Source organism: Sorex araneus, chromosome 3 (assembly GCF_027595985.1).
Source record: "Sorex araneus isolate mSorAra2 chromosome 3, mSorAra2.pri, whole genome shotgun sequence".
Taxonomy (NCBI): Eukaryota; Metazoa; Chordata; class Mammalia; order Eulipotyphla; family Soricidae; genus Sorex; species Sorex araneus.
This window is the reverse complement of record NC_073304.1, coordinates 78,758,489-78,783,199: the sequence shown is the minus strand read 5'-3', so window position 1 is coordinate 78,783,199 and position 24,711 is coordinate 78,758,489. Positions and strand designations below refer to the sequence as shown.

The window sequence follows — 24,711 nt, the reverse complement described above, 5'->3', positions numbered from 1 at the left end:
CTTGAAATATTAATTGAAGCACACTAACGTCGGTGACCATGTTATTCCCTGTCAAAGAAGAAAGAAGATACCATTTAGCAGCTTCTTCCGAGTTAGTGAAGATGTAAAGTTCTTTTAGTCCCTAAGTTATCTGTGAATGAATCAGTAATCTGTGGCAGAATCAGATGTGTATTTACTGACATCCAAGGACCTAAATTAAATACAGTACAAAAATCTGAGCAGCACAAAATCTTGAACTAAAATGTATGATTTTGTTGTAACGAAGTTCATCCTTATTTGGTAGGGGCAACACCCAGAGATGCTCAGGACTTGCTCTTCACTCTGCACTATGGATCACTCCTGAAGGGATTTGAGGACTAAATGGGGTTCCAAGAATTCAACCTAGTCAGGAGCATGCTTGGAAAGCACCTTACCTACTGGCTATACTATTGCTGTGACCCTAGTTGTTCATATTAATACTGAAAATATCCTAACTTTATATAAGCATACCTTTTATCTAAATAGTATCACCTCCTGATAAACTTAAAGTGAGTGACAAGCATAATCTAATGATATTTCCTGGCCTCCTCAAGTAGAAATAAATTCTGGTGTTGTCCTTTCCAATAAGAAAACAATAATGTGCTCTTTTCTTTAAGGTGAAAGTGTGGAGGAAAACGCAAGTGTTGTGGTCAAACTACTCATCCGACGCCCAGAATGCTTTGGTCCTGCCCTGAGGGGTGAAGGAGGAAATGGTCTGTTGGCCGCCATGCAGGGCGCCATTAAGATCTCAGAGAATCCAGCCCTTGACCTGCCCTCACAGGGATACAAGAGGGAAATGTAAGTGAATGAAATTGACTTGGACACGGTTATGATTGGTGATTCCCCAAGCCTTGTCAGTGCAAGGATGACAGAGGACTTGTCATTGATTTTCTTGTGGTACAGAAAGCACAAATCCTTTACGTTGATAATTAAAACATTTTCAGGCACTCGGCTGTTTTGACTCTCCCAAGGTCTTCTGCTGTTCGGTATCACCTTCTCCTTGTTCCATTTCTCCTTTACTTGGGCCAATTGGCAGATCCAAAAGGCAGCAAACTCTTTTAGCCAAAACTGTACCTCCCTCCCTTATTATATTACCAGAGAAGGAAACTGATTATAGGCTAAAAGACCAGGACCAAGGTTAAAGCCCAGCCCTTTCCTGCCTCCTCCCCTGCCCGCTAGTCCTGGTGGTGTCAGGGATAGAATCCAATAGCTCATACACAAAAAGCAATGCTCTAATGCCAAACCACATCCCTGGCTCTCCTTCAGTATTTACATCATGGTGTCACCTCACTTTTGAAGAAAAAAAAAAACAGTAGTATTCTCCATTTTCTCTTCCCAAAATTGAGAATTCATTAGAAGAGTGTTTTTTTTTTTTTTTAAAGAAATATTTTATTAAACCACCGTGAAAACACAAAAAAAAAATACAAAGCTTTCAGGTTTAAGTCACAGTCAAATACTGATTAAACCACCATCCCTTCACCAGTGCACCCGTTCCACCACCAAGAACCCCAATACACCCCCCTCCCACCCCTCCCCCCATCTAAGTAGCTGATGATATTCCCATTATTCTCTCTATATATTGAGTACATTTCATATTTCCATACAGAACTCACTATTGTAGATTGGAAAATTTTCCCCAACAATCAGGCCTGCTGAATAAGCATCATCTAATAATTTCTCTTCCTTGGTAAAGGTGAAGACTTTGAGTCCGCGCGGCTGCAATAGCGGCCGCGTGGTTTTGGGTTTCTAATATTTTAGCTCAGTTCACAGTCAAAATGGATGGCTGCAAGAATCTGCTCTGGTGCCAAAATGGGTTAGGAGACCTCAGGATCACAGTCAGTAGGCGGGAGGCTCTGCTTCTCGTGCCGCGGCTCTTGGTTCATCTCTGGGCGGAAGGCGCGCCGGGAACACCTCCCCTCCCAGGATCACCTACAGGCTACGTCACTAAAGAAAGTCCTACCTCCTGGTGTAGGGGTCTTAGAGGGTGGCTCTCACCGCGTGGCTGCTGCCGCTGCCGCCATTTTCGCTCAGAAAAGTGGGGTGGAGAGGGAAAAAAATCCCTCCCCGGGCTGCACGAGGTTGTAGTTCAGTTCGCAGTCAAAATGCATGGCTGCAAGAATCTGCTCTGGTGCCAAAATGGGTTAGGAGACCTCAGGATCACAGTCAGTAGGCGGAAGGCTCTGCTTCTCGTGCCGCGGCTCTTGGTTCATCCAGAAGAGTGTTTTAGTTTCACATTTTAGGTTTAAACGGAAGTAGCATATTTTTCCTAAATCACAGTATTAATAATCTGAGTGCTCAAAGGTTAAGGACAAATTTGTCCAGTTGCCTTGTTATTTTCCTTTCATGTGTCTTCTGACCTTTTCTCTGTCATTTGTGGTAGCATCTAGATTCTAGTATCTCTAGATTGGAGAATAGGCTACCTAGAAGAGTTAACTCTCCAGTAAGTTGGCTTTTGGGTTATTTTTCTAGAAGATGATCTGGTAAAACTAGAAAAAATACAAAACATGAGCTTTTCCCACTGTCTCAGGTAGCGTGAGATAAAAATGAGACTCGGGGTCGTATAGAAAGAGCAACAAAGTCAGGTGTAGACTCAGCCCTTTCAACTTTTTGTCTAATGTGTTTTTTCATTATATTCAGCAAGGAACAAGGAATGAGTAGCTTAGGGTATGACTTTGTGCCTTCTGGTATATATGATCTGTATGTATGTATGTATCATCAGTTCATGTCAGTACTAAAAGCTTAAAGTTCATGGGGACCTAGGAATGCCACTGGCAAACGTATTTGAGTCTTTTGAACCTAGTAACTGGAATCACATTGTTGGCTTCTGAAGAGGAGAGAAGATAGTCTAAAGTATGCTCAGAACAAGCAGAGTTCTTTCTGCAAAGCCATTCAGGTCTCAAAGTAAGCCATGCCTGCCAGGCTTCCTCACATCTCCGTGTTGGTTCTTTCTCAGCAGCATGGAAGATGATGAGGATGAAGAAGAGATTGTGCACATGGGAAATGCAATTATGTCATTTTATTCTGCTCTCATAGATCTACTGGGCCGTTGTGCTCCCGAAATGCATGTAAGTAGTAGGGTTCTCAGACAGCAGGTGTAAAGGGCTTGAGCCAAGAAAATGGTACCTTTCCTAATTGTAATTTCTTCTTTTGTCTCTGGCATTTCTAATATGCCTTTTCTTTGTTCCTTTTAACTAACCTCAAAAGTAGCTTCATCTCTGATACCAGATCCTGAAGCTTTCTAAGAAATGACCTCTCAATAAATCTTGTTTTGTACAATTTCTCTGGCCACATCGCCTCCCCCTTTTTTTTCCCAGAGCCTCCCAAAAGTATGTTCACCTGTTCTAATTTTCTCAAAATTTGATTAACTTTCAATTTTTAATTGTGGCCATCAGGATGCTGCCCATGGAAAATCCACTCTATTTTTGTTGTTTTTGTGGGTTCACAGCTCATGGTGCACAGGGGATTAGGAGAGGCCACGGAACAAGCTCAGGGTTCAGCTGCTTGAGCCACATCTCTGTTCCCTCGAATCCTGTTTTCTTTCCTTATTAAAGAACTGTGATTTACAAAGTTAGTGATCGTTGAGTTTTCGGCATATAATATTTCAATACCAACCCCACCACCACTTCCCTCCACCAGTGTTTCCATATTCCCTCCCCACCCCAACCCTCACCCCACTGTCAACTTGACAGGTACATTGCGAAGCTCCAGTGGTCGCAGTTCAGATCTCATGTTTTTGGTTTTTTCTGAGTCTGTGTTTTGGATATATATGGCTATACCACACACCCGTCTCACCTGTTTATCTAAAGTCCTGATGCCTGTTCACCCATCATTTCCAATTATCTTCATCCCCCTTGATCAAATCCTGTTTTCATTGGGGGATGATTTCGTTATGCAACAGGAAAGCAATCTCTTACGTTGGTTTGTGTTTGATTATTTCCCAGAGGTAAGCTTCATAGACATACCAAAAACGACGGTTCTATTTTTATGAGATGTCTTCTCAGACTTACCAGCTTTGACCTAAAAAAAATGATCTTTTTCTTCTCTTCCCACCTCTGCTAGGGACTGAGGAGATTGACCTTATTTTATGTGAGGCTCACATCACAAGTGTTAGAGGCAATAATGTCTCTCATGTGAAAACAGAAAGGAGAGCCTTTAAAAAAATTTTTTAAGTTATTCTTTAAAAGAGTCTTTTTGATTTGCTCACTTTGGTGCCTGATCTGTAACTCCCCACCTCCCTCCACAGTGCTCACTGCAAGTGGATAAATCCAAGCATCTTGAAAAAGCATTTGCAATGCAGGGAGATTGTTAGAGGCAGTGGGAACTGATATTTAATTTGGTATTGATGAGATTCTATATTTGGTGCCTTCCAAGTTAACAATGAATGTAATTTTTTTGTTTAAATGCTAACAAAAACTACAGTTTATTAAAGTAGTGGCTTTCAATTGTATTTCTACCAAAACACTTTGTCTTGATCATATCAAGATATACATATTGCTATTATATAAATACTCCATAAACAATTTATCCTTATGAACAATCATAAACTCCTTTCTACTTTATATTAGTCTATTTTATGCTTTTTAATACTGAAGTCTCTAGATCGATTTTACAGCTCATAAGTTGGTTTTGATCTAAAATTTGAATTACACTGCATTTGAATATCCAGCCTTAGCCTTCTTCTAATACATGAAGTCAAATGTTTGCAAATCCCTCTGCAAGTTGTTCGGGAAATATTCTGATGTGGAAGAATATTGGTTAAAGGTTCTGGAAATAGAAGTTTAAATCTCAATAAGCGAGATAGAAATCTTAACTCAGAATTCGAGTTAATGCTATGATGAAGCAGCCTTACACACATGGGCCCATCTTTCTGTTTACTGCTTTTGAACAAATAAAGGAGGCTTGACTGGAAGTGAGGGAATAATAGGGTGTTCTACAGTCTCGGAGAGGAGGGTAAAGTGAGTTTAATGATCATCCGTCCTCAATTCTTTAAAAAGCCAATGATACTGTTTGCTTGCCCTCACGGAATAGCACAGTGGAGGGTAATTAAGCCATCAGAACGCCCTCTGGGAAAAAGGCTTTCTCCTTGCTTATTGCCTCTCTAGTCTCCTAACTCACCCTTTCCCTCCCTCCCTCACCCCTCCTCTCTCCCTCCTTCCCTCACCCCCCACTTTCTCTCTCCCTCTCTCTCCCCTCTATTTCTCTCCTCTTTCTCTCCTCTTCTTTCTCTCTGTCTCTGTCTCTCTGTTGTCTCTGTTTCTGTCTGTTTCTCTCTCTCTCTCCCTCCCTCCCTCCCTCCATCCATCCCTCCTTATGTTTCTATCTCCTCTCCACTCCCCTCCAGCCCCTGCTCTGTGAGTTTGGAGAGAGATTCTCTCATTACTGACAACCCCCTTCTGCCCATAGGAATGCAAGGTGGTAGCTGACATGACTGCATAGCCAACATGGCTATCCATGGCTTGAAGGCCCCTTTCCTGAGTCCTTCAAACTTCACATACTCAGCTGGCAACCTGCTTACTTGGGCTAAATTCAAATTGAGTTCATCACATTAAAATTCCAGAAGCATACCCACATCCTCATGTATGTGCTGGGTGGCTCACCTGTAGCTGACTGGCCCAGTATCTCTATCCAGGATGACTCCACTGAGACAATCCAATTCTCTTGGAAGTCCCCGCAGCCCTCTCACCCTACCTCTAATCATAGCGTAATAAAAATTTTTGGAAATTAAAACTGGTGGGTCATTTCAACATTTAGCAGAATGCTAGAAATTGGAATGAGAGAGTAGAGTTTGGAATCATCAACACATGTCTTGGCTGCTAGGACTGTCAGCTCCATGTCATATCATCCACTGAGAATCACCAACAAGCTACCTGCTACCAAAACTGTGTGACCATCATGATCACAGCAAATGAGCCAGGTGACTTCCTTGGCGGTTAGTCCTTTGCAGCACCTCTTCTAGAAAACCGAGTCAAGTTCTTCACTTTCCCTGTGGCCATGATGGTGTATGACAGCCAGGAAGTCTGTGATAGACTGCCCCTTCAAGAGAACCGTTTGACAGCGGGAGGTTTGGGAGTGGGCTGGAGTCTGCGTGTGGGAACTGCTTGATCTCATTCTCCAACCCTGTATTGCAGCTTATCCAGACAGGAAAAGGGGAAGCCATCCGGATCAGGTCAATCCTGCGCTCCCTAGTCCCCACGGAGGACTTGGTTGGGATCATCAGCATCCCGCTGAAACTGCCATCCCTGAACAAAGGTAAGGAGAGCTTCTTACCGCCCAGTCCTGCTGGTCTCTCGGGAGCCGCTCTCTGGCCTGAGCGCTGCTTCTGTTGCAGGCTCACTGCAGGGTGTGCTGCAAAATAAGGGGGAAGTCTTTTGCTCTTCTCTGGTGATCAGTTCCCTCTTCCTGGCCCCACCTGACTGTTCTCCTCTACTCCCCCGTGTCAGGACTTCCTTATGCTGGGCCTCAGAGGTAAAAACACTCCAGCGTCCCCCTTCCCTTGAAGAAAGTTAATGAAAAGGAACCAGGAAAAGTTCTCAGAAGGGCTTTCCCTCTCCGTGGCCTCTGTGTCTCCCAGTTGAGTAACCAGCTAACAGATGCATGCACAGCGCCCTTCTAGAGCAGTCCTGAGTACCTTCATGCCAAGAGTTCTTTCCTCAGAGCCATGAGTGATGCTTATCAATCAGTGTTAATCTTACTAAAGTTTATTCTCTCCCAAAAGCCTTGAGTTCCTCCACATCACTGCGTCTGCTGTCCAGCATATTTCTCCTGATAGGTGGTGGAGTTGGAAAGAGTCTGACAAAACATTCCAGGGTGTATGTTCTATGGGATATTTTGGTAGGGGCAATGATTTGGTGGGTGTTTGTGAACTGATACATATACACAATCATACAGTTAACTGATGTTAACCTGGCTTCACTGATATTTCAGTTGATGACAGATGGCATGGATAGCAGTAGTTCCCAGCAAGCATCTCCATATAGCCTGGGTATGGAGCCAGGCTCTGTCACCTGGGTCTGTTTAATTACTCTCACAATGAGTTCACCTAACACATCTCTCAAAAAGTACCCCTACTGTTAAACCATGCATGACTGGGTGCGAAGCATTTATCCCAATAAAGTTAACATAGACTTTACCTCATAATGTTAATCATAATTACCATTAGCAAAAATGGTGGTAGTAATGATGAAACATATAAATTCTATTCTCATAGCAACTTTAGTGTATAATGTAGTCAATGGATAATGCATACATATCCAGAATGTGTTTATCTAACTGAAAGCTTACACCCTCTCTCCAGTATTTCCCATTGCTTTCATTTCCCATAGTCCCAATACCTTTCATCTTCTCTCCATTTCTAGAAGTTCAATGTTCTTAGATTCCTCAAGTAAGAAGCAGATTATTTGTCACGTAAGATTTGTCTTTCTCTGACTAATTTCACTTAGCATAATGCCCTCAAGTTCTGTTTATGTTATTCAACTGGCAGTATTTCATTTTTATGGCAAAGTATTATTGTGTTTATAGGCATATGTATTGCAGTTTCTTTATTGTTTTTGTTCTTATTATTTAGACACTATGATTTACAACAGTACTGGTATTAATATGTCAGGAATATAATGTTACTGACACCACACCTACCGCCACAGTCATCAGCATCCCTCCACCATTGCCTCTGGATATTTTCTCATTCCTCTCATCTTACTTAGCAAACTCGGTTGTAGCCCCATCTCAGGGTCTTTTATCTTTGGCCATTGGTTATTCCCTTACTGTGTTTCTCAATTCTGTTTCTTCTTTATTCTTTCTTATTTTCTTGAGCACCCATATATACCTTTGGCCATGTGCCATATATTTTCAGTTGTTGTTACGTCATTAATTTACATTTCTGCTTAAAGAACTCTTGAGTATTTCTTATAAAGCTGGTCTAGTGCTTATCAACTCCCTCAGCATTTGTTTGTCTAGAAAAAATATTGCCTTCATTTCTAAAACACAACTATTTTGGGTATTCATAATTTTCAGTATTTTTCTTTGCACAGTGAAATACATCAACCACTCTGTCATGGTCTAGGAAACTCTCATAGCTTTATGGGTTTTCTTTGTGTAAAGGAAGGAAATTTTTTTTCATGTTACTTTAAATTTGGAGCTTGGTGGGCAGTGTGATAGGACAGCAGGTAGGGCTCTTGCCTTGCATGAAACTGACTTGGGTTTGATCTCCAGCATCCCTTACGGTCCCCCAACCCCTGCCAGGAGATCCCAATCCCCGAACACCATCAGGTGTGACCCATAAATAAACAAATAAATGTCACATGTTGCTTTAACTGTCTTGGAGGAAAATATTTTATAACGTCTTGGAGAAAAATGTTTCAGATAGAAATTTTGGCATGACCTATTAGTTTTATTACCTTGAATGTTCAGATTTCCCACCAAGACTTGAGAAGTTCTAGGTCATTATTTCTATAAGATTTCTGCCTCTTTCCCCTTTTTTTCCTTGTTTGAATAATATCTTATTTAATTAAATAACTTATTTAAAAGTTATAGGTAGTTGAGTTTTAGACATATAATATTTCAACACCAGTTCCCAGAATCCAATGAGGTGTGTGGTTTGTTTATCTTGATGGTGTGCCATAAGCCCTGTATGTTTTCTTCATTTGTTTTTATTCTCTTTTGGTTTTGTACCTCTTACTGGATAATTTCAAATCATCTATTATGTCAGTGCTTCTCAGATGGGGTGATTATGGCCAATAGTGTTTCCCCCAGGTGGAGCAATAGCACAGCAGGTAGGGTGCTTGCCTTGCATGCGGCTGACCCAGGTTCGATTCCTCCGCCTCTCTCGGAAAGCCTGGCAAGCTACTGAGAGTGTCCTGCCCACACAGCAGAGCCTGGCGAGCTACCCATGGCGTATTCAATATGCAAAAAACAGTAACAAGTCTCACAATGGAGACGTTACTGGTGCCCACTTGAGCAAATCGATGAACAACAGGATGACAGTGACAGTGACAGTGTTTCCTCAGGATATTCCAAGGGGCCACAAGTAAATACCACATAAATGGGGGTCAGTATAAAACTAGAAAGCCCAACAGCAAAACATGGAGGTCACATGAAGGAAATAAAGTCAGATGGCTACAGTGGTCAGAAAAAAATTTGAGAAACACTGTTTTATTTTACTGATAATTTTGCTTGGTCCAATGTGCTATTGAAGTTCTCTATTGAATTTTCAATTCAGTAATTCTTCAGCTCTTACATGCATGTGTATCTCCTTGGACTTTTCATTTGAGTCTTGTATTTTTTTTGTCACATTTATCTCTGCTCTCTTAAGCCCTTTGAATATCTTTAGAAACATTTTGAATTTTGAATTTTTTCCAGGAGACCCACAGATCTCTATTTTTCTGGGGTCAGTTACTAAAATGTGAGTATGCTACCATTGTGTATCACTTTTTCTGACTCTTCATGATCTCTGTAGCCCTGAAAAGACCTTGAAGCAGTCACCTCTTATTTTTTGTGGCATGACCTTGTTAAGGAAGACCCTCGCCTGAAGGTGAGACAAAGTTCAAGTGTGCTCTGAACCCAGAGCTGGAGCCGCAGAGTAACAAGAACGAAAGTGAGGGAGGTGTCTTGTTTTCCTTGTCTCTAGATATCTTAGTTCTGTGGTTCTCGGGGTCCAGTAAAGTCAAAACTGGCCCTTCAAGTCATACTCCTAAAGGTTCAGGAAGCTGATAACTCACCCCTTTTGTTCCTCCTTAGCATTCAGCAGTACTAGCCTGGGGTATGGGTGATACAAGCAAAACCATGCCGTTCTTCCTTTCTCTTCTTCTACAGGTATTTTCAGACTGTGCGTGTTTCTGTGTTCTTAAAGTTTAAGTGAACCCTTGAACTCTCAGAGGGAGCTCTTACTGTTCTTGGATAACTGTATAATTATCAACCTTTATGGGAGGTAAAAGGATGGAGGCTTTTGCTTCTTCTTTTTTAAAAAAATTTTTTATTAGTGAATCACCGTGAGGTACAGTTACAGACTTACAAACTTTCGTGCTTGCATTTCAGTCATACAATGGCCGAGTGTCCATCCCTCCACCAGTGCCCATTCTCCACCACCAATGATCCCAGCATCCCTCCCACCACCCCCACCACCCCGTCCTCTCCACCACGACCTGCCTCTGTGGCAGGGCATTCCTTTTGCTCTCTCTCTCCTTTTGGGTGTTGTGGTTTGCTTTTGCTACTTCTTAATGACACTCATATATATTACATGCTTTATAACTTTATAAAGCACAATATTAAAGCCTCTGAGAAAATATATTGTAACACATGCTGAACACAGTCAGTGTTTTCCAAAATCTTTGAACACAGAACAATCCTTTATATCCTGCAAAAGTAATAAGCCTCTGAACACCAGGTGTTCCTGAGATTTATTGGCCAGTTCGAACGGTGCAGGTCTGGCTCCCCCTGGTGTTCAGGAGTGGAGAGGCAGGTTGCTTCCAGCCGGACGTTTCCTCACTCTGATAGAGACCAACACTCACCACTCCCCACCCCACAGAGTAAAGCTCTAGGCTGCATGCACCAAGTCTTTGCCCTTTATAAAGCAATGAATGAAGCACAGTACTTAATTATGCTCAAACTTTAACTTAATCATTTAGGCACACACTCTTTTTGTTACCAGTTTTTTGTTATAAATGGAAGAAAGATTTTGTTGTGTCCTTTTTTTCTTAATATATTGTCTCTGCTCTTCAAGTTAAGCAATTTTTTATTTTCCCATGGTTTTTCCATTTCACCTTTGAACCTGCGTTAGTGTGAACGTGGATTTTCCTGTGCTAGTAAGTTCTTGAGAATTATATGAAAGATTTGTATATACAACTCAGAAGGTTAAGAAGTTAGAGTTGATTGTACAGTTTGAATAGATGGCTCTGGGACCCTCCCCAAATGCCCAGGTCTCTCCTTTACCTGTGAATAACATCACTCATCCTGTCCCTGGTGCTGTCCCACCGTGTGAGATGTCCTAGTCTCGTCCTATGCTGTCTACTTGCCTTTGGTGTACGATGGCCCGGTCCTGTCCCTGTAATCTTATTTCTGGGCCTTTCCTGAGCTGTACCCCAGTGGTACCCTGACATTCCAGGCTTTGCTTAGTTTTAAACTCTGGGCTCGTGCTTTGGGGTGCTCGGTACCTGTCACTGGGCCTCTCAATTATACCCCAGTAGTTCCTGTTATCCGGTCCCAGCTTTCCTAGTTTCCAGCCATGGTCACATGCACATCAGTGAGACCCTGGTGCTCTGTACCTATCCTGCCTGTGCATCCAAGCCCTGGCTGAACCTAAACTTGCCTGGATGCCTGAGCCCTGCCTGTATTCGGCCCTGTCTGGGTCTCTGGAGCCTATCTGTACTTTGCCATCTGATGCTGAAGTCTACTGGGCATGTGTGAAGGGAGAGGGGTGTGTGCAGGGAGAGAGAAATAAGAGAGACTGAGGACCTCCTTTTATCTGCTGCCATCTCCCACCCCCAGCCATCTCAGTATCTGTCCGATGGGTTACCTGTTCCATGGGAAAGATTTAAAGTGACCAACTTAATTCACCTGGTGCTCCACTTTTCCACTCATGCTGTATCATCTCTAAATTTTAAAAGTCCAAATTATTGGGTAATGTCATCTAAATTTCTACATCAAATAATAGTTTTCTAGATACTAAAAAACATTTCCTCCGCTTTTTTCTATTTAGGATGCAAAAGACATTAACACATTTTTAAATTAATCTGCCATACATTTTCTTTCTTGTTGTTATGAGCAAAACAGTAAATTCAGTTCCAGTTTCTGGCATTTGCCCATTTTTTGTGGTGTCTTTTCTCTTCTCTCATTGGCCAATTTCAAGCTACCAATGCAATGTCACTGAGCATGCAGTTGGAAAAAGAAGCACCGTTCCACCTGATTTTGAAAATACAAATACAGTAGACATGAGTAAGCTCAAGTTCACTTGGGTGGTGAAGCAGTAGCAAATGATGAGTTTTACATTTTGAGCACTGTCATCCCGTTGTTCATCGATTTGCTCAAGTGGGCACCAGTAATGTCTTCATTGTGAGACTTGTTGTTATTATCTTTGGCATATGGAATATGCCATGGGTAGCTTGCCAGGCTCTGCCGTGTGGACAGGATACTCTCGGTAGCTTGTCGGGCTCTCTGAGAGGGACAGAGGAATCGGACCCGGGTCGACCCCGTGCAAGGCAAATGCCCTACCTGCTGTGCTATCACTCCAGTCCGACTTTTACTTATTATTTTTTTAAATTTTTTATTAGATAATCACTGTGATGTAGTTACCTATGTGCCTGAGTAACATCCTAGCTATCCGTATTATTATTTTTAACTAAGTAAAAAGTTTAATTTTTAATAATGAGCACATCTAATAACTGGCTCACATAATTCCTAAAGCTCTGACAATCAGCTCCTCCGAGTCAGTAAAAGCTGACCCCAAGGGCAGCAATGTATGATTTCCCATATTCCTATTGTTTGTCAGGAGAATCACAAGATAAGCTCTGCTTTTTGAGACTGTGGAGATAGAAAAGAAGCAATGACATTGTTTGTGTGTCTTTCAGATGGGTCAGTGAGTGAGCCAGACATGTCAGCCAACTTCTGCCCTGACCACAAGGCTCCCATGGTGCTCTTCCTGGATCGTGTCTATGGCATCAAGGATCAGACTTTTCTGCTCCACTTGCTGGAGGTTGGATTTTTACCCGATTTAAGAGCCTCCGCCTCTCTAGATACAGTAAGTTATTAAGATAAGGAAAATTATTTTCCAAACATTATACATTAGTCGTGTTGGATTTAGGAGTGGATTTTTTAAGCTGCTAATCAGTTACATAGCAATAGTCAACCTGTTTTATTTTTTAATTTTTATCATTATTATTATTTATTATTAATGTATCACCATGAGGTACAGTTAGACTTATAAACTTTTGTGCTTGCATTTTAGTCATACAATGATCAAGTACCCATCCCTCCACCAGTGCCCATTCTCCACCAACAATGATCCCAGTATCCCTGCCCTCCCCTGTAGTAGGCACATTCCCTTTTGCTCTCTCTCTCCTTTTGGGTGTTGTGGTTTGCAATATAGGTATTAAGTTAGCCCACCTGTTTTAAAGGGTGAGAAAACAGAGGTACCAAGAAATAGATCTTAATTTCTTGGAACAGATTTGATATAAGTAAGGTAGACTTCAGATATTCATTTTATCCTTCTCTATTTTAAGTTTGGCCACTTTGACACAAGGAGAGAGGAAGTATCCTGTTCTTCGTAGAACATTTAGCAGCATCCCTGACCTGTGTCTACTGGGTGTTGGCAGTACCACACCACAAACCAATTCTGGGTACCACCAACACACCCCAGAGGACAAAATCACCTTAGTATGAGAAACATGATTGAATTGCTTCTGAAAGACTGTAGGCAACATTACAGACCAACTCCCTCAATTGCATGCCTTGATCAGCAGGAATCTAAGCCTGAAACCCAGTGCATGACAAGGGCTGATCTAAGTATAGAAGTTAATGGTAGGGACTAGAAATCCAATATTACCACGTATCAAAATAGCAGTAGACTGTAGTGATTAAAGAGCAAAGATCCCTGATGAACCAAAAAGTGACTGGGCCAGGAATCCTGGGCCCAAGAGAAATCAATCAGATCAGCTTAAATCTAATAGCATCTTTCCAGTTTAGGGGTTGGTTTTAAAGAGCTAGAGGTATACTTCTAGATCATTCATAAAGTATCTCAATAGTTCCACCTGTTGCCCAACAGTGATAGAAATCTGAGATCTAGAGTGGATGTTCAGCTGGCCAATGCCTGAACTGGCTGGGATGGAGTCCACTTGAAGAGGTTACTCAGAGAGGGGAGTAGCACAAAAGCAATCTGAGTCCTAGTCTGAATGGGAGTTCCATCCCTGACTTCAGCAAGAGAATAAGGAACAGTATATCCATAACTTATCAGTGGACTTGTGATCCTTTTCAATAATTAAAATAATGCTTCTGTAGTTTTATTTTGAGCCTCTCTATGAAGTCCTCGATTTAAAATTAATAATAATTTTTTAACTTTCTGGACTACTCTAAGATTGCTGATCAAAGTGTTTTATTTTTTACAGATTACCAAAAAAAAAAGAGAGAAAAGGGTTGAAAAGGGGGTCCTCCACAGCACCCAAAAGGAGAGAGGGAGCAAAAGGGAATGCCCCTCCACAGAGGCAGGGTGGGGCGGAGGAGACAGGGTGGGGGTGGTGGGAGGGATGCTGGGACCATTGGTGGTGGAAAATGGGCACTGGTGGACGGATGGGTACTCAATCATTGTATGACTGAAACACAAGCACGAAAGTTTGTAAGCCTGTAACTGTACCTAATGGTGATTCACTAATAAAAAAAGAAAAGAAAAGGGAGTCCTCTGAGACCTTGGTGGAGGAAAGTGAGGTCTTTGGTGATGTATGTGATGTGGGAATGATATATGTGTGAACCATCACTATCAGCATTTTAAATCACAATACTTTAGTAAAGTGAGAACACATTGAGGTTGAGAGTTACCCTAATTTTTCTTTCTTGTACACTTTTTTTCCTTGAGCATAATAAGGTCCCTTTAGTGAGATCCGATCCACTGTCCTGTCATTTCTCAGACTGTGAATTACTCAGTGTCTTTAATTGACTGGCTGGGAAAAAGTTTACGCTTTTTCTCTGAAACTGTCACAAAACCAGTGAGTCTGAGAGTTTGCCCAATTTCTAACCATGCACGAATCCCAAAATCACCTGACGAAAGCTTGTGATTCTCTGTACCGTGAGAACAGAATTAAACCCAGGATCATAAGGGAGCAGCCTGGCAGTGGGTGTCCTCATCAGGGACTGTGGATTAGCTGGTCATCAGCTGACTTTAATAAGTGTTGAGATTTCTTCTTAAGGAGGAACTACTGTTTGTGGGATCATTTAGTATCTGCTAGAATCAGCCAACCTTTCAGTTTCATCTTTCATTTCCAGACTTAATTTTAACATTTTTAAAGTAGTGCTAATGTTGAATGTCCATTCCTTACTTTTCTTTTAACCTTATGGTTGGTTTGTCTATGATTTCATTTCTACAAGAGACAGGACTGTATTGCAAACCATAATGCCCCAAAGGAGAAACAGAGAGAGAGAGAGAGAGAGAGAGAGAGAGAGAGAGAGAGAGGAAAAGTGCCTGCAATAGAGACAGGCTGGGGAGAGGGTGGTGGCAGGAAGGAAACTGGGCACATTGATGATGGGAAATGTACACTGGTGGAGGGATGAGTGTTGGAACACTGTATGACTGAAACCTGGTCATGAACAGCTTTGTAATTATCTCACAGTGATTCAGTTAAAAAAATTAATAAATAAGTAGATAGGACTCTGCTGATTACACTAGAGCATTCTTTGTTCTGCTGCCGTGAGCTTCCTTGACCGGCTAGATGGGGTCCAAGCAGAGGAGTGGAGGGTACCCTCCTCTGTCTTTCCCTGGAAGACTAACCCAGGTCTGTTCCCCTTTCCAGGTTTCTCTGAGCACCACCGAGGCGGCGCTGGCACTCAATCGGTATATATGTTCTGCAGTGCTCCCACTGCTCACCAGATGCGCCCCGCTCTTTGCGGGAACTGAGCACTTCTCCTCTTTGATTGATTCCACACTGCAGACCATCTACCGGCTTTCCAAGGGCCGTTCCCTCACCAAGGCCCAGAGGGACACCATTGAAGAATGTTTGCTCGCCATTTGCAAGTGAGTCCCTCCCTGGGTTCCCTTCTGTGTCTTCTTCTTTCAATTGCATTGAATTAGGTAGCCTAGAAACTCCTGAGTCTGAACTGCATAAGTTTCCTGACCACCACCCCACCGCCCCCCTGCCCCGGTCTCACACACACACACACACACACTCTCACACACACACACAAACAACCCTGGCATACCAGCTCCTGTTAGATGTTGCTCGGGCTCCTCCGCTTGCTCAAGGCTGTTGATCACCTCTGCCTTGCAGCTCAGCTGATGTGGAGAAGTTCCAAGGAAAGACTCAGGACCTAGACCTCAGAATGAGGGAACCAAGGATCTAAGACCTTTCAGACCGGAAACACTCAGATTCGCACGTTAAGAATGTTTCCGTCCCTAACATCGAAGCTACGCAGGATCTTCTCCCTCTAAATAAGCAGAAGTCTGCACAGAGGTCAGCCCCTCAAAATGTGGGATCAAAACAACACTCCTCTAGGCCCCAGAGGACACAACAAAGATCTTCGGTCCCACAGCGAATGACAGACAGCGATTTTCACCCTGCAACTGACATCAGAGCCAAGCAAGGGCGGCCACCAAAGTTAGCCCCAGAGTTTTGGACTCTCAGGAAACTATGTCAGGTCTGGCTAGGTCGAACAGAGAGAGGCCCTCCCAGCAACATAGCCCAGCAGCAGTATGGCCCAGCTCTCTGGTATGCTCATGGCCCAGAGTCTTCTACCTCAGTTACACATTACAGCCAGGTGTGAACATAGTAAATACTCAAGTACTCATGACACACCTCAGCGCCCAAAGTCAAGCTCTTGAGGGATGTATTTGAATACTCAAATGTTTGCCATATAAATTAATGGCAACACCAGGGATGTGTAACTCAAAGGTAGAGTATATATTTTGCATGTCTGAGGTTCTGAAGTCAATCCCCATCACTACACCAAAATGAAATAAAACCAATAAAGTTAATTCATGGTAACCGTGTTCCCAAACTCGCAAATAACCAGACACTCTAGTAAGATTATATTTTATTATTATTATTATTATTGAATTTCTGTAAGATAGTTACAAACTTTTGTGATTAAATTTCAGTCATACAACGATCACACATCATCCCTCTACCAGTGCACCTTTTCCGCCACCAATGTTCCCAGTATCCCTCCCGCCACACCCACCCCATCCCACCTGCTGCCTCTGTGGCAGGCACATTCCTTCTTTCTCTCTCTACTTTTAGGCATTATGGTTTGCAATACAGATACTGAGAGGCCATCATGTTTGGTCCTTAGTCTACTTTCAGCACACACCTCCCATTCCGAGCGATCCCTCCAACCATCACTTATTAAGTTGTCCCTTCTCCATCCCAACAGCCTTTTCCCCCATCACATGAGGCTGGCTTCCAAATCGTGGAGCAATCCTCCTGACCCTTATCTTTACTATTTTTAGATCTTAAAGACTCTATCTTTGAATAGCAAGGGGGACGCTGTAACTAGCAGAGTGTACCTTAGAATGTTTTTGGACTTGAAAGAGAGACCAGGTTTGACAGATGCACTTACAGGCCTCGAGGAATTAATAGGGTTTTCACTCTGCCACTTCACAAGGAAGAGTGATGGTGCCATTACTTGTGTATAGGTCTCTACTTTTCTTCTTTATGGTGACACAAGGAATAACTAATAGGTTTATCCCCAGAGAGAAATCGATTTTGTTATGGACTGGTAACTTCACAAACAGCAGTCACAGATCTTGTTCAGCCTTTTGCTAGCTCTAGACTAAGCAGGTGTCTTAGAAACCAAATCAATGAAGAAGCCCTGTCTACTGCAAAAGCTACTTCTTAAGAGAAAAAACTAATTTTTCTTGTAACGAAATTTTGTTGGCTAGGCTGGTCTTAGTTGCAAATGCTTCTAAGAAATCAGACCGTGGGGACTGGAGAAATAGTATAGCAGATATGGCATTTGCTTCACATACAACCAACCCAGGTTTGATCCCAGCACTCCATATGATCCCTCAAGCCCCAACAGGAGTAATTCTTGAGTGCAGAGGCAGAAATAAGCTCTGAGAACCCCCAGGGTGTGCCCTCCTCCCCCAAAATAAGAAATCGGACCTGGACTGGAGCAATAGCACAGCGGGTAGGGTGTTTGTCTTGCACATGTCCAATCTGCATTCGATTCCTCCGCCCCTCTTGGAGAGCCCGGCAAGATACCGAGAGTATCCCACCCACACAGCAGAAGCTGGCAAGCTAGCCATGGTGTATTCGATATGCCAAAAACAGTAACAACAAGTCTCACAATGGAGACATTTCTGGTGCTACAGTGCTACACCAAACTACAGCTCATAGTCCTAGTATTTTAAGTGCTGTCCACTTTCCTCCTCTTGTCCTATATGAGCTCTAGATATCGCCAGCAGGTATTTAACTGGATATTTTCGTTCTTTGTAATAGAGTTACAAAGCGAGTGAGACTTGTATTTCACTGCTTGTTTTTATTCAGATTGGTCCATCTTAGATGATACCACTAAGTGGCTAAGTCAAAATATAAGGAAGAAGGAGTTTTAGGTTGTGGTTACTAGATTCAGAGACAAGACCAATTACTTGTTACCTATCTTTGAGTAACTCTTGTGACTCTTGGGCTTTACCTCCCAAGACCAGCTCTAGGAAGGGTGAGAATCAGGTGAGTTCTGCTGTTCCTCCCCTTTCACCACAGTCCTTCTCACGTGGATGTCTAATGGTTGCTTTCTTGGAACTCTGGCATTCAACACCCTTTGCCTCCAGGATTGCTTAGGTCTTCGTGGGAGCAATTCAGGGTTTCATAGCCACCTAACTTAGGTGCCAAATTGTGGGTCCATGTATGCAAGCATTTCTGTAGAGAGAATTCAGGGTTTCCAGTAGGCTTTTTTATTTTATTTTTTTAAGGTTTGAAAATAGAAGCTAAATCAGTGTTACTCATCTCTCCTTCTCTATCAAGAATCTACAAACAACAAATAACCAAAGTTATTTGCTCTGGTAGTTTTCTAATTTGTTACTGTATTTGTCTCTGGAAAGGGTGTTTTGAGAACGTAACTCAAAGCCGTAACTCAAAGAAATTAGTCTAGTAATGAGTATTTCACGGGCTACACAGTAACTCAAAGGACCTTAATGTGCTCTTCACATCACACCAGTAGGTGGCCTCAGATACCACGTCTGCAGCTGGTCAACTCTGGCTTCAGTCTGAGTCCAAGGAGACTTCAGTCCTTAGAAATACACCATCGTTTAGTTCTGTTGTGTATCTTTTACCCACCAGCAGCAAATATAATTTACATGTGGATAGTCCCTTGAACTGCTTGTTACATGGTGACTGGAATTTCATCCATAGGTATTTCAGTTGATCAGCCACAAGTATACCTCTTTCTGTATTTAGATTATCCTCGGTTTTTATAAAGTGTTTTATTAACTGCGTGGTTTCCCAGGATCTTGCACTTTTTTAATTGCTTTGAGGATTCATTCTACCATATGGCTATGATGTTGTTCTTCTTCATTTATTCTCTTTTGTAATTTGTCCTTGATTTTCTCATTCCACCCCACAGCCACTTGAGACCTTCCATGTTACAACAGCTCCTGCGACGTCTTGTTTTTGATGTCCCACAGCTCAATGAATACTGCAAAATGCCTCTGAAGGTAAACTCCCTTAATACAGAAATGCAGACTCTGGCACAGGAAATTCGATTTATAAAATATGACCTCTTCACACCCCAGGGAGCAAAATACACATTAAGGAGTTTCATTCCTTTAAGTTGAGGGTGACTATACAACCAACAAAATCAGATCTTTCCTTGGGTATCTAAGTGGAAGGCAGCATATTCACTAATTGCTTCAATTTCCTTTAATTGCTTTCCACTGGCTACATGTTATTTAGCAGAGACAAGTAAGAGAACTTGGGGGGGGGGGGGGGGCCGGTGCTTACTTTTTTCAGAATGTTTTCTATCTAAGAGAGTATTAGAGGCCCTTTGAGTTTTCATTTAAAATCAAAATGAAATGATCTCTTCTATTTATTACTGCTTGTTTTTTTCCCCTCCTTTAACAGATCCTCTTTTTAGCTTTTTTTTCTTATTCTGCTTTCTTCATGAAAAGATTTCAGGCTCCCACTCCCATTCCTTTACTCCATTTTTGGCCTATTCCTGATTTTTCTAAGAAATCACACACATTTTATCATGAGCCCTGGAAGGCCCTGAGCCTGGATCAGCCGCCCACACCAGGGGTCATGTTCTCTCTTTTACCTTGGAGCCACCTGCCACATTTCATCTTCAGAAGTGTCATCTTCAGCCAGCCATGCCTGACAGTTCTTACCTAATGATTTTAACAGCACTTTTCCTTCTTTTCAGAAATAGTCTAAGCAAGGATTTCAGAAGCACTTTGCTGGAATTACAGAATTCCCGGGAGCCCTTAGTTCAGTCCTCTTTCTCCAATGCCAGGCTGCAAACAGTTTGGCTGATATGAGAGATTCCACAGCCCTCCACGGACTCATTCTTTCCAACCCTGAGTCCCAGTTTTAATCGTGAAAGGTACTTGCGCTGAAAGCCAGTTTGCACAACTTGGCGATGCTTTCTCAGCAGGCCTATGCCGTTAGCTGGATTCTGGCTCCGGGAGAGGCGTCACTGATGCATCCAACATACTCACTTTCACCTCTCCAAGGCAGCTGAGATTTTTCTTAGGACTGTGGCTCCTATGGGACCATTGGCAGTTTTCTCTTGCCCTCTACTGGCCGAACATGGAAGTGCAATATGATGTCTGTGCCGTTAGAGGCTCAAAGTCAAGATTCCATATAGTAGTTAGTGTAGATCAGAGTTCCTCAACCGTTCCACACACTCAGACAGGCACGCTGGTCCACCAGTCAGCAATTTTAACCCAGGTGGCAGACCAGTGCTCGCAATCTTGTTATCCCTTCAGACCAGCACCGGTCTGTGGACTGGTCTTGAAAACCACTGGTATAGACAAAGCCCTCAGACCTGCTGTGTGCTCCCCGCCATCTCCTAACCAGACTGGCATCAATCTCAGAATAAGCAAAGGTCTCAGAAGAAATTCTTCCTGCCTCGGGCAGGCTAGAGTGGCACACAGTGACTATTTTTGGAGGACTACTTTCAGGGACTACTTTTGTCACAGGAAGTCTTTCTCACAGAAAGTCTCTCTCTCTGCCCAGTAGGAAGCGTGAATAATCAGTCATGCAGGTTCCACTGGGCTGAAGCTCCTTAGCCTGGACTGCCAGCGGCTGAGGGGCACAGTAGGAGGCGTGACTAATCAAGCAGACAGGTTCAGCTGGGCCGAGCTCCTGTGAGCGCCCACCTTTCCCCCGTGGCGTGTGGTGTGGGAGGGCTTCCCCTCAGGGGCCCTCCTGTTGCAAATATTGGCTTCGTTCTCCTGACGAGCTTGCTCTTTCCTCCTCCTCCTCCTCCTCCTCCTCTTCCTCCTCTTCCTCCTCCTCGCATGCTGTGGACACCTGTGGGCCTTCTCTCCCCGACCCCCGGTACAATCCTGTTCTCAACCACCCAGCTTCTGACAAATCACTATGAGCAGTGCTGGAAGTATTACTGTCTGCCTTCAGGATGGGGGAGCTACGGTCTCGCTGTGGAGGAGGAGCTGCACCTGACGGAGAAGCTCTTCTGGGGGATTTTTGACTCCCTCTCCCATAAGGTAATGGTGCTGCTTCCCTGGCCCCTTACAACTGAGAACAGTTCAGCTCTGTTCAGCCTTTCCTCAGTACTTCTCACATCTATCACCTTCCTCTTTAGCCCTAGTCTGAAATCGGAACAGCGCTACCCCCTACTTCCGGGCGAGGGATGTCAGAACAGCTGAGTAACTTCTTGCCCAGATGCATGAAGCTCATGTGCAGGAGAGTGACAGTCAGAGTCACTCACCAAGATGTGCCCTGGCTTCCATGTAGGTGGCCTGTGCCCACCATCCTTAGTGATTTCCCCCTGACTTTGTTGGCTCCTGTTAGAGTCAAGCCTATGGGGGAAGCCCTGACCTCTGCTCTGAGGTGGGCTGACGGGATTTGTCGACCTTACTCCATTCTTGGAGCGTTTCCTCATGACCTTGCTGAATAGGAGGCTGAGAAGAAACTGAAGTTCTCAGTCCCTAGTCTCAGTGGGGACAGGTGGATTGCGATACAGCACCAATCTGCAGATGCCTCCACTTCCGTTCACCCATTTATTTAGACTTTTGAGACCACCGGCATTCAAGTCAAAAAGTGAGCAAGTTGGATTTTCTTAGCGAAGTGTGAAATGTGTTTGTTGTTCACCTGCACTTGAATTTTCTTTTCCTTTCTTTTCTTTTTTTGTTTTGGGGCCACACCTGGCAGTGCTCAGGAGTTAATTCTGACTCTGTAATCAGGGATCACTCCTGTTGGGCTTGGGGGGACCATAGGGGGTGCCAGGAATCAAACATGAGTTGACCATGTTCAAGGCTATGTTCAAGACCTTACGGATTATACTATTGCACCAACCCACACTTGAATTTTCCCTATTCCTGGATGCCTTTTCTCTAAGTAAGTTCTCTCCCTATCATCAAATTCTTACACATCCTCAAATTCAACTAACTGGGTGAAAAATCCGTGTGATATAGTATGAAACACAGGATTGCTGTGTCTGTACTGAGTGTGTTTGGGCTTTTTTCTTATTATTCTCTAAATACTACAATATGACAACTCTTACAGCTTTTGTGTTTTGTTTGGTACAGTATGGCTAAGCTACATGTGATTTGAAGTATACAGGAGGATGTGCCTAGATTGCATTGTATTTGTATAAAAAAAATTGAGCAGCTGAGCTGCAGAGTGGGTTACCTAGGGTGGGGGTGGGAGGACCCTAGAACCATACTACCTGGATATAGAAGGGTATTCAATCCCTGTATCAGTCCACCATAGAGATCACTGTATAAGTCAATCTAAAGCTTTTCCTAATCCCATGTTATTTGACCAAAATTCCTTCCTCACAGGGCTCAGAAGAATGACTGTGATATTATGCATTCTGCAGATGCTATCAACATATGTTCCCTATCAGTATTGAGGGTAGTGGCAAAGCTTCAAATGCTCTCTCCATTCACAGGTTGTATCAGTTCTTATAACCATCTATGGCAGACCAGTTAGCAGACATTCCTAGCTTGGAGGGCTAGGACAATAGCTCAAGTGATAGAGCATGTGCCTAGCCTGTGCAAGACCCTGAGTTCAATTCTCAGCCTCACCTGCCCATTATCTCAAAACCTTGCTGGTCCTGGGACTCCAACACCACTGGATGTGGCCCCTATAAAGTTATGTCTTGAAATTAACTCTTTAGGAGATACTGGTTTGTTTATTGGTTTTTTTGAGTCATATCCTATAATACTCAGGGCATCTTACATTGCCAGGAATTGAAAGCACGTGTTCCAGCCATTGAGCCATCTCCCCAGCCCTGGGAGATACTGAATTAAACCTTGATTTCAGACTTTTATTCCCTTCAAGCAAATGGTGACTGAAGAGTTTATAGATTGTCCCTTCATCCTCTAGTATCTACCAGAAAGTTTTATAAAAATAGGCTCATCTGGGGCTGGAGTGATAGCACAGAGGGTAGGGCGTTTGCCTTGCACATGGCTGACCCAGGTTCGAATCCCAGCATCCCATATGGTCCCCTGAGCACCGCCAGGGGTAATTCCTGAGTGTATGAGCCAGGAGTACCCCTGAGCATTGCCGGATGTGACCCAAAAAGAAAAAAATAGGCTTATCTGTTTCTCCTTTTCATTTCCCTGGACAAAGACAGACATTCTGATTTTTCTAGCATTGGTGAACTGTTCTGCCTGGAACATGTGTACTAACAAGCTCTATACTTTCCCTCACAGAAATATGACCCGGATCTTTTCCGAATGGCCCTGCCTTGTCTCAGTGCCATAGCTGGGGCCTTGCCACCAGATTATTTAGACACCAGAATCTCAGCCACATTGGAAAAACAGGTCTCAGTGGATGCAGAAGGCAACTTTGACCCCAAACCTATCAACACCATGAAGTGAGTCTCTAATTGTCTTTAGTTGGTTCTATGGTTTGTGTGGTCAGTGTCTTTCCTTCCGAAGGCAGCAAGAAATTAAATCCTTTCCTGCCCACACTCTTCCTCTCTTCCTCATTGTTATCTCCTCATGTCACTGCCAGTTGCATCAGACACTGATTTTGTCCTCAACTCTTGAAGGTTTAATCCATCCATTTCATATTATATACCACATCATTATTGATATTTTTCTGAATGGTGGAGTTCATTTATTTCTAACAGTTACACCAAAATATATTACATACAGATATGTGTATGTATATATATTTTGTCTGGGCCACTGCAGGAACTACCTTAATAAATGATACAATTAGTTTATTAACGAGTTTTTTGACAAAATCCTTGCTTTTTGTGAATTGCACCTATACAGTTCTAATAGCATCATACATCAAAACAACTGCAATAAGTAAACTCAGCTGAGCTTGGGTAGGGAGTCGGGTATGAAGGCAGAACAGCACAGGTGCTAATTGGAGGCTGGACCTGCTCTTTGCTATGGGAAGGGATGATGGAACTTTGGAATCAACCCACACTAGTGCCTCAGTCTTTCCTTCTGATTCCTCAGCAGTCCTCCTTGGAACTGCTCAGGCCAGGGTCCAGGTATGCTCCGGTGGCAGTCCTGCCCCAGGTCTGATTATCTACCATGGGTCATGGGGTCTTCATCCCAGGTTCATTTTTATTTGAGAGTTCTCAAACCCCTTTAGAGTAAAAAGAAGAAGTAAGGCATCTTCAGTGATTCCCCTAGACATGTGCTTTGCAGCAGTAAATCTCAAATGAGAGGCCTAACCTGCATACCCAGAGATATTTAGCTTTGCTGTACAAAATTCATCTTTGGGAAAATTAAATACACATTCCATCAGACACCCTTGATCAGAGATATTGTAAAACAAGTCAAAGTTTTTTCCTCGTTATTTTCTCTAATTTTTAAAAAGAAACTTATTGAATCACCATGAGATACACAGTTACAAAGTT

General features: G+C 43.0%; 1 protein-coding gene across 6 annotated transcripts in view; it reads left to right on the top strand.

The window, feature by feature from the left end:
* Window positions 1-24,711, top strand: part of RYR3 (ryanodine receptor 3) — a 605,205-nt gene that overhangs the window by 458,115 nt on the left and 122,379 nt on the right. For 3 of the 6 annotated variants that reach the window (XM_055132600.1, XM_055132599.1, XM_055132596.1), the window contains exons 44-51: window positions 636-816; window positions 2,975-3,083; window positions 6,147-6,267; window positions 12,576-12,745; window positions 15,504-15,724; window positions 19,267-19,357; window positions 21,227-21,367; window positions 23,543-23,706. In XM_055132600.1, coding sequence (XP_054988575.1) covers window positions 636-816; window positions 2,975-3,083; window positions 6,147-6,267; window positions 12,576-12,745; window positions 15,504-15,724; window positions 19,267-19,357; window positions 21,227-21,367; window positions 23,543-23,706 — 1,198 coding nt within the window. Of the gene's footprint in view, window positions 1-635; window positions 817-2,971; window positions 3,084-6,146; window positions 6,268-12,575; window positions 12,746-15,503; window positions 15,725-19,266; window positions 19,358-21,226; window positions 21,368-23,542; window positions 23,707-24,711 lie in introns of all 6 variants that reach the window. The other 3 variants (XM_055132598.1, XM_055132597.1, XM_055132595.1) reach the window with 1 other exon arrangement.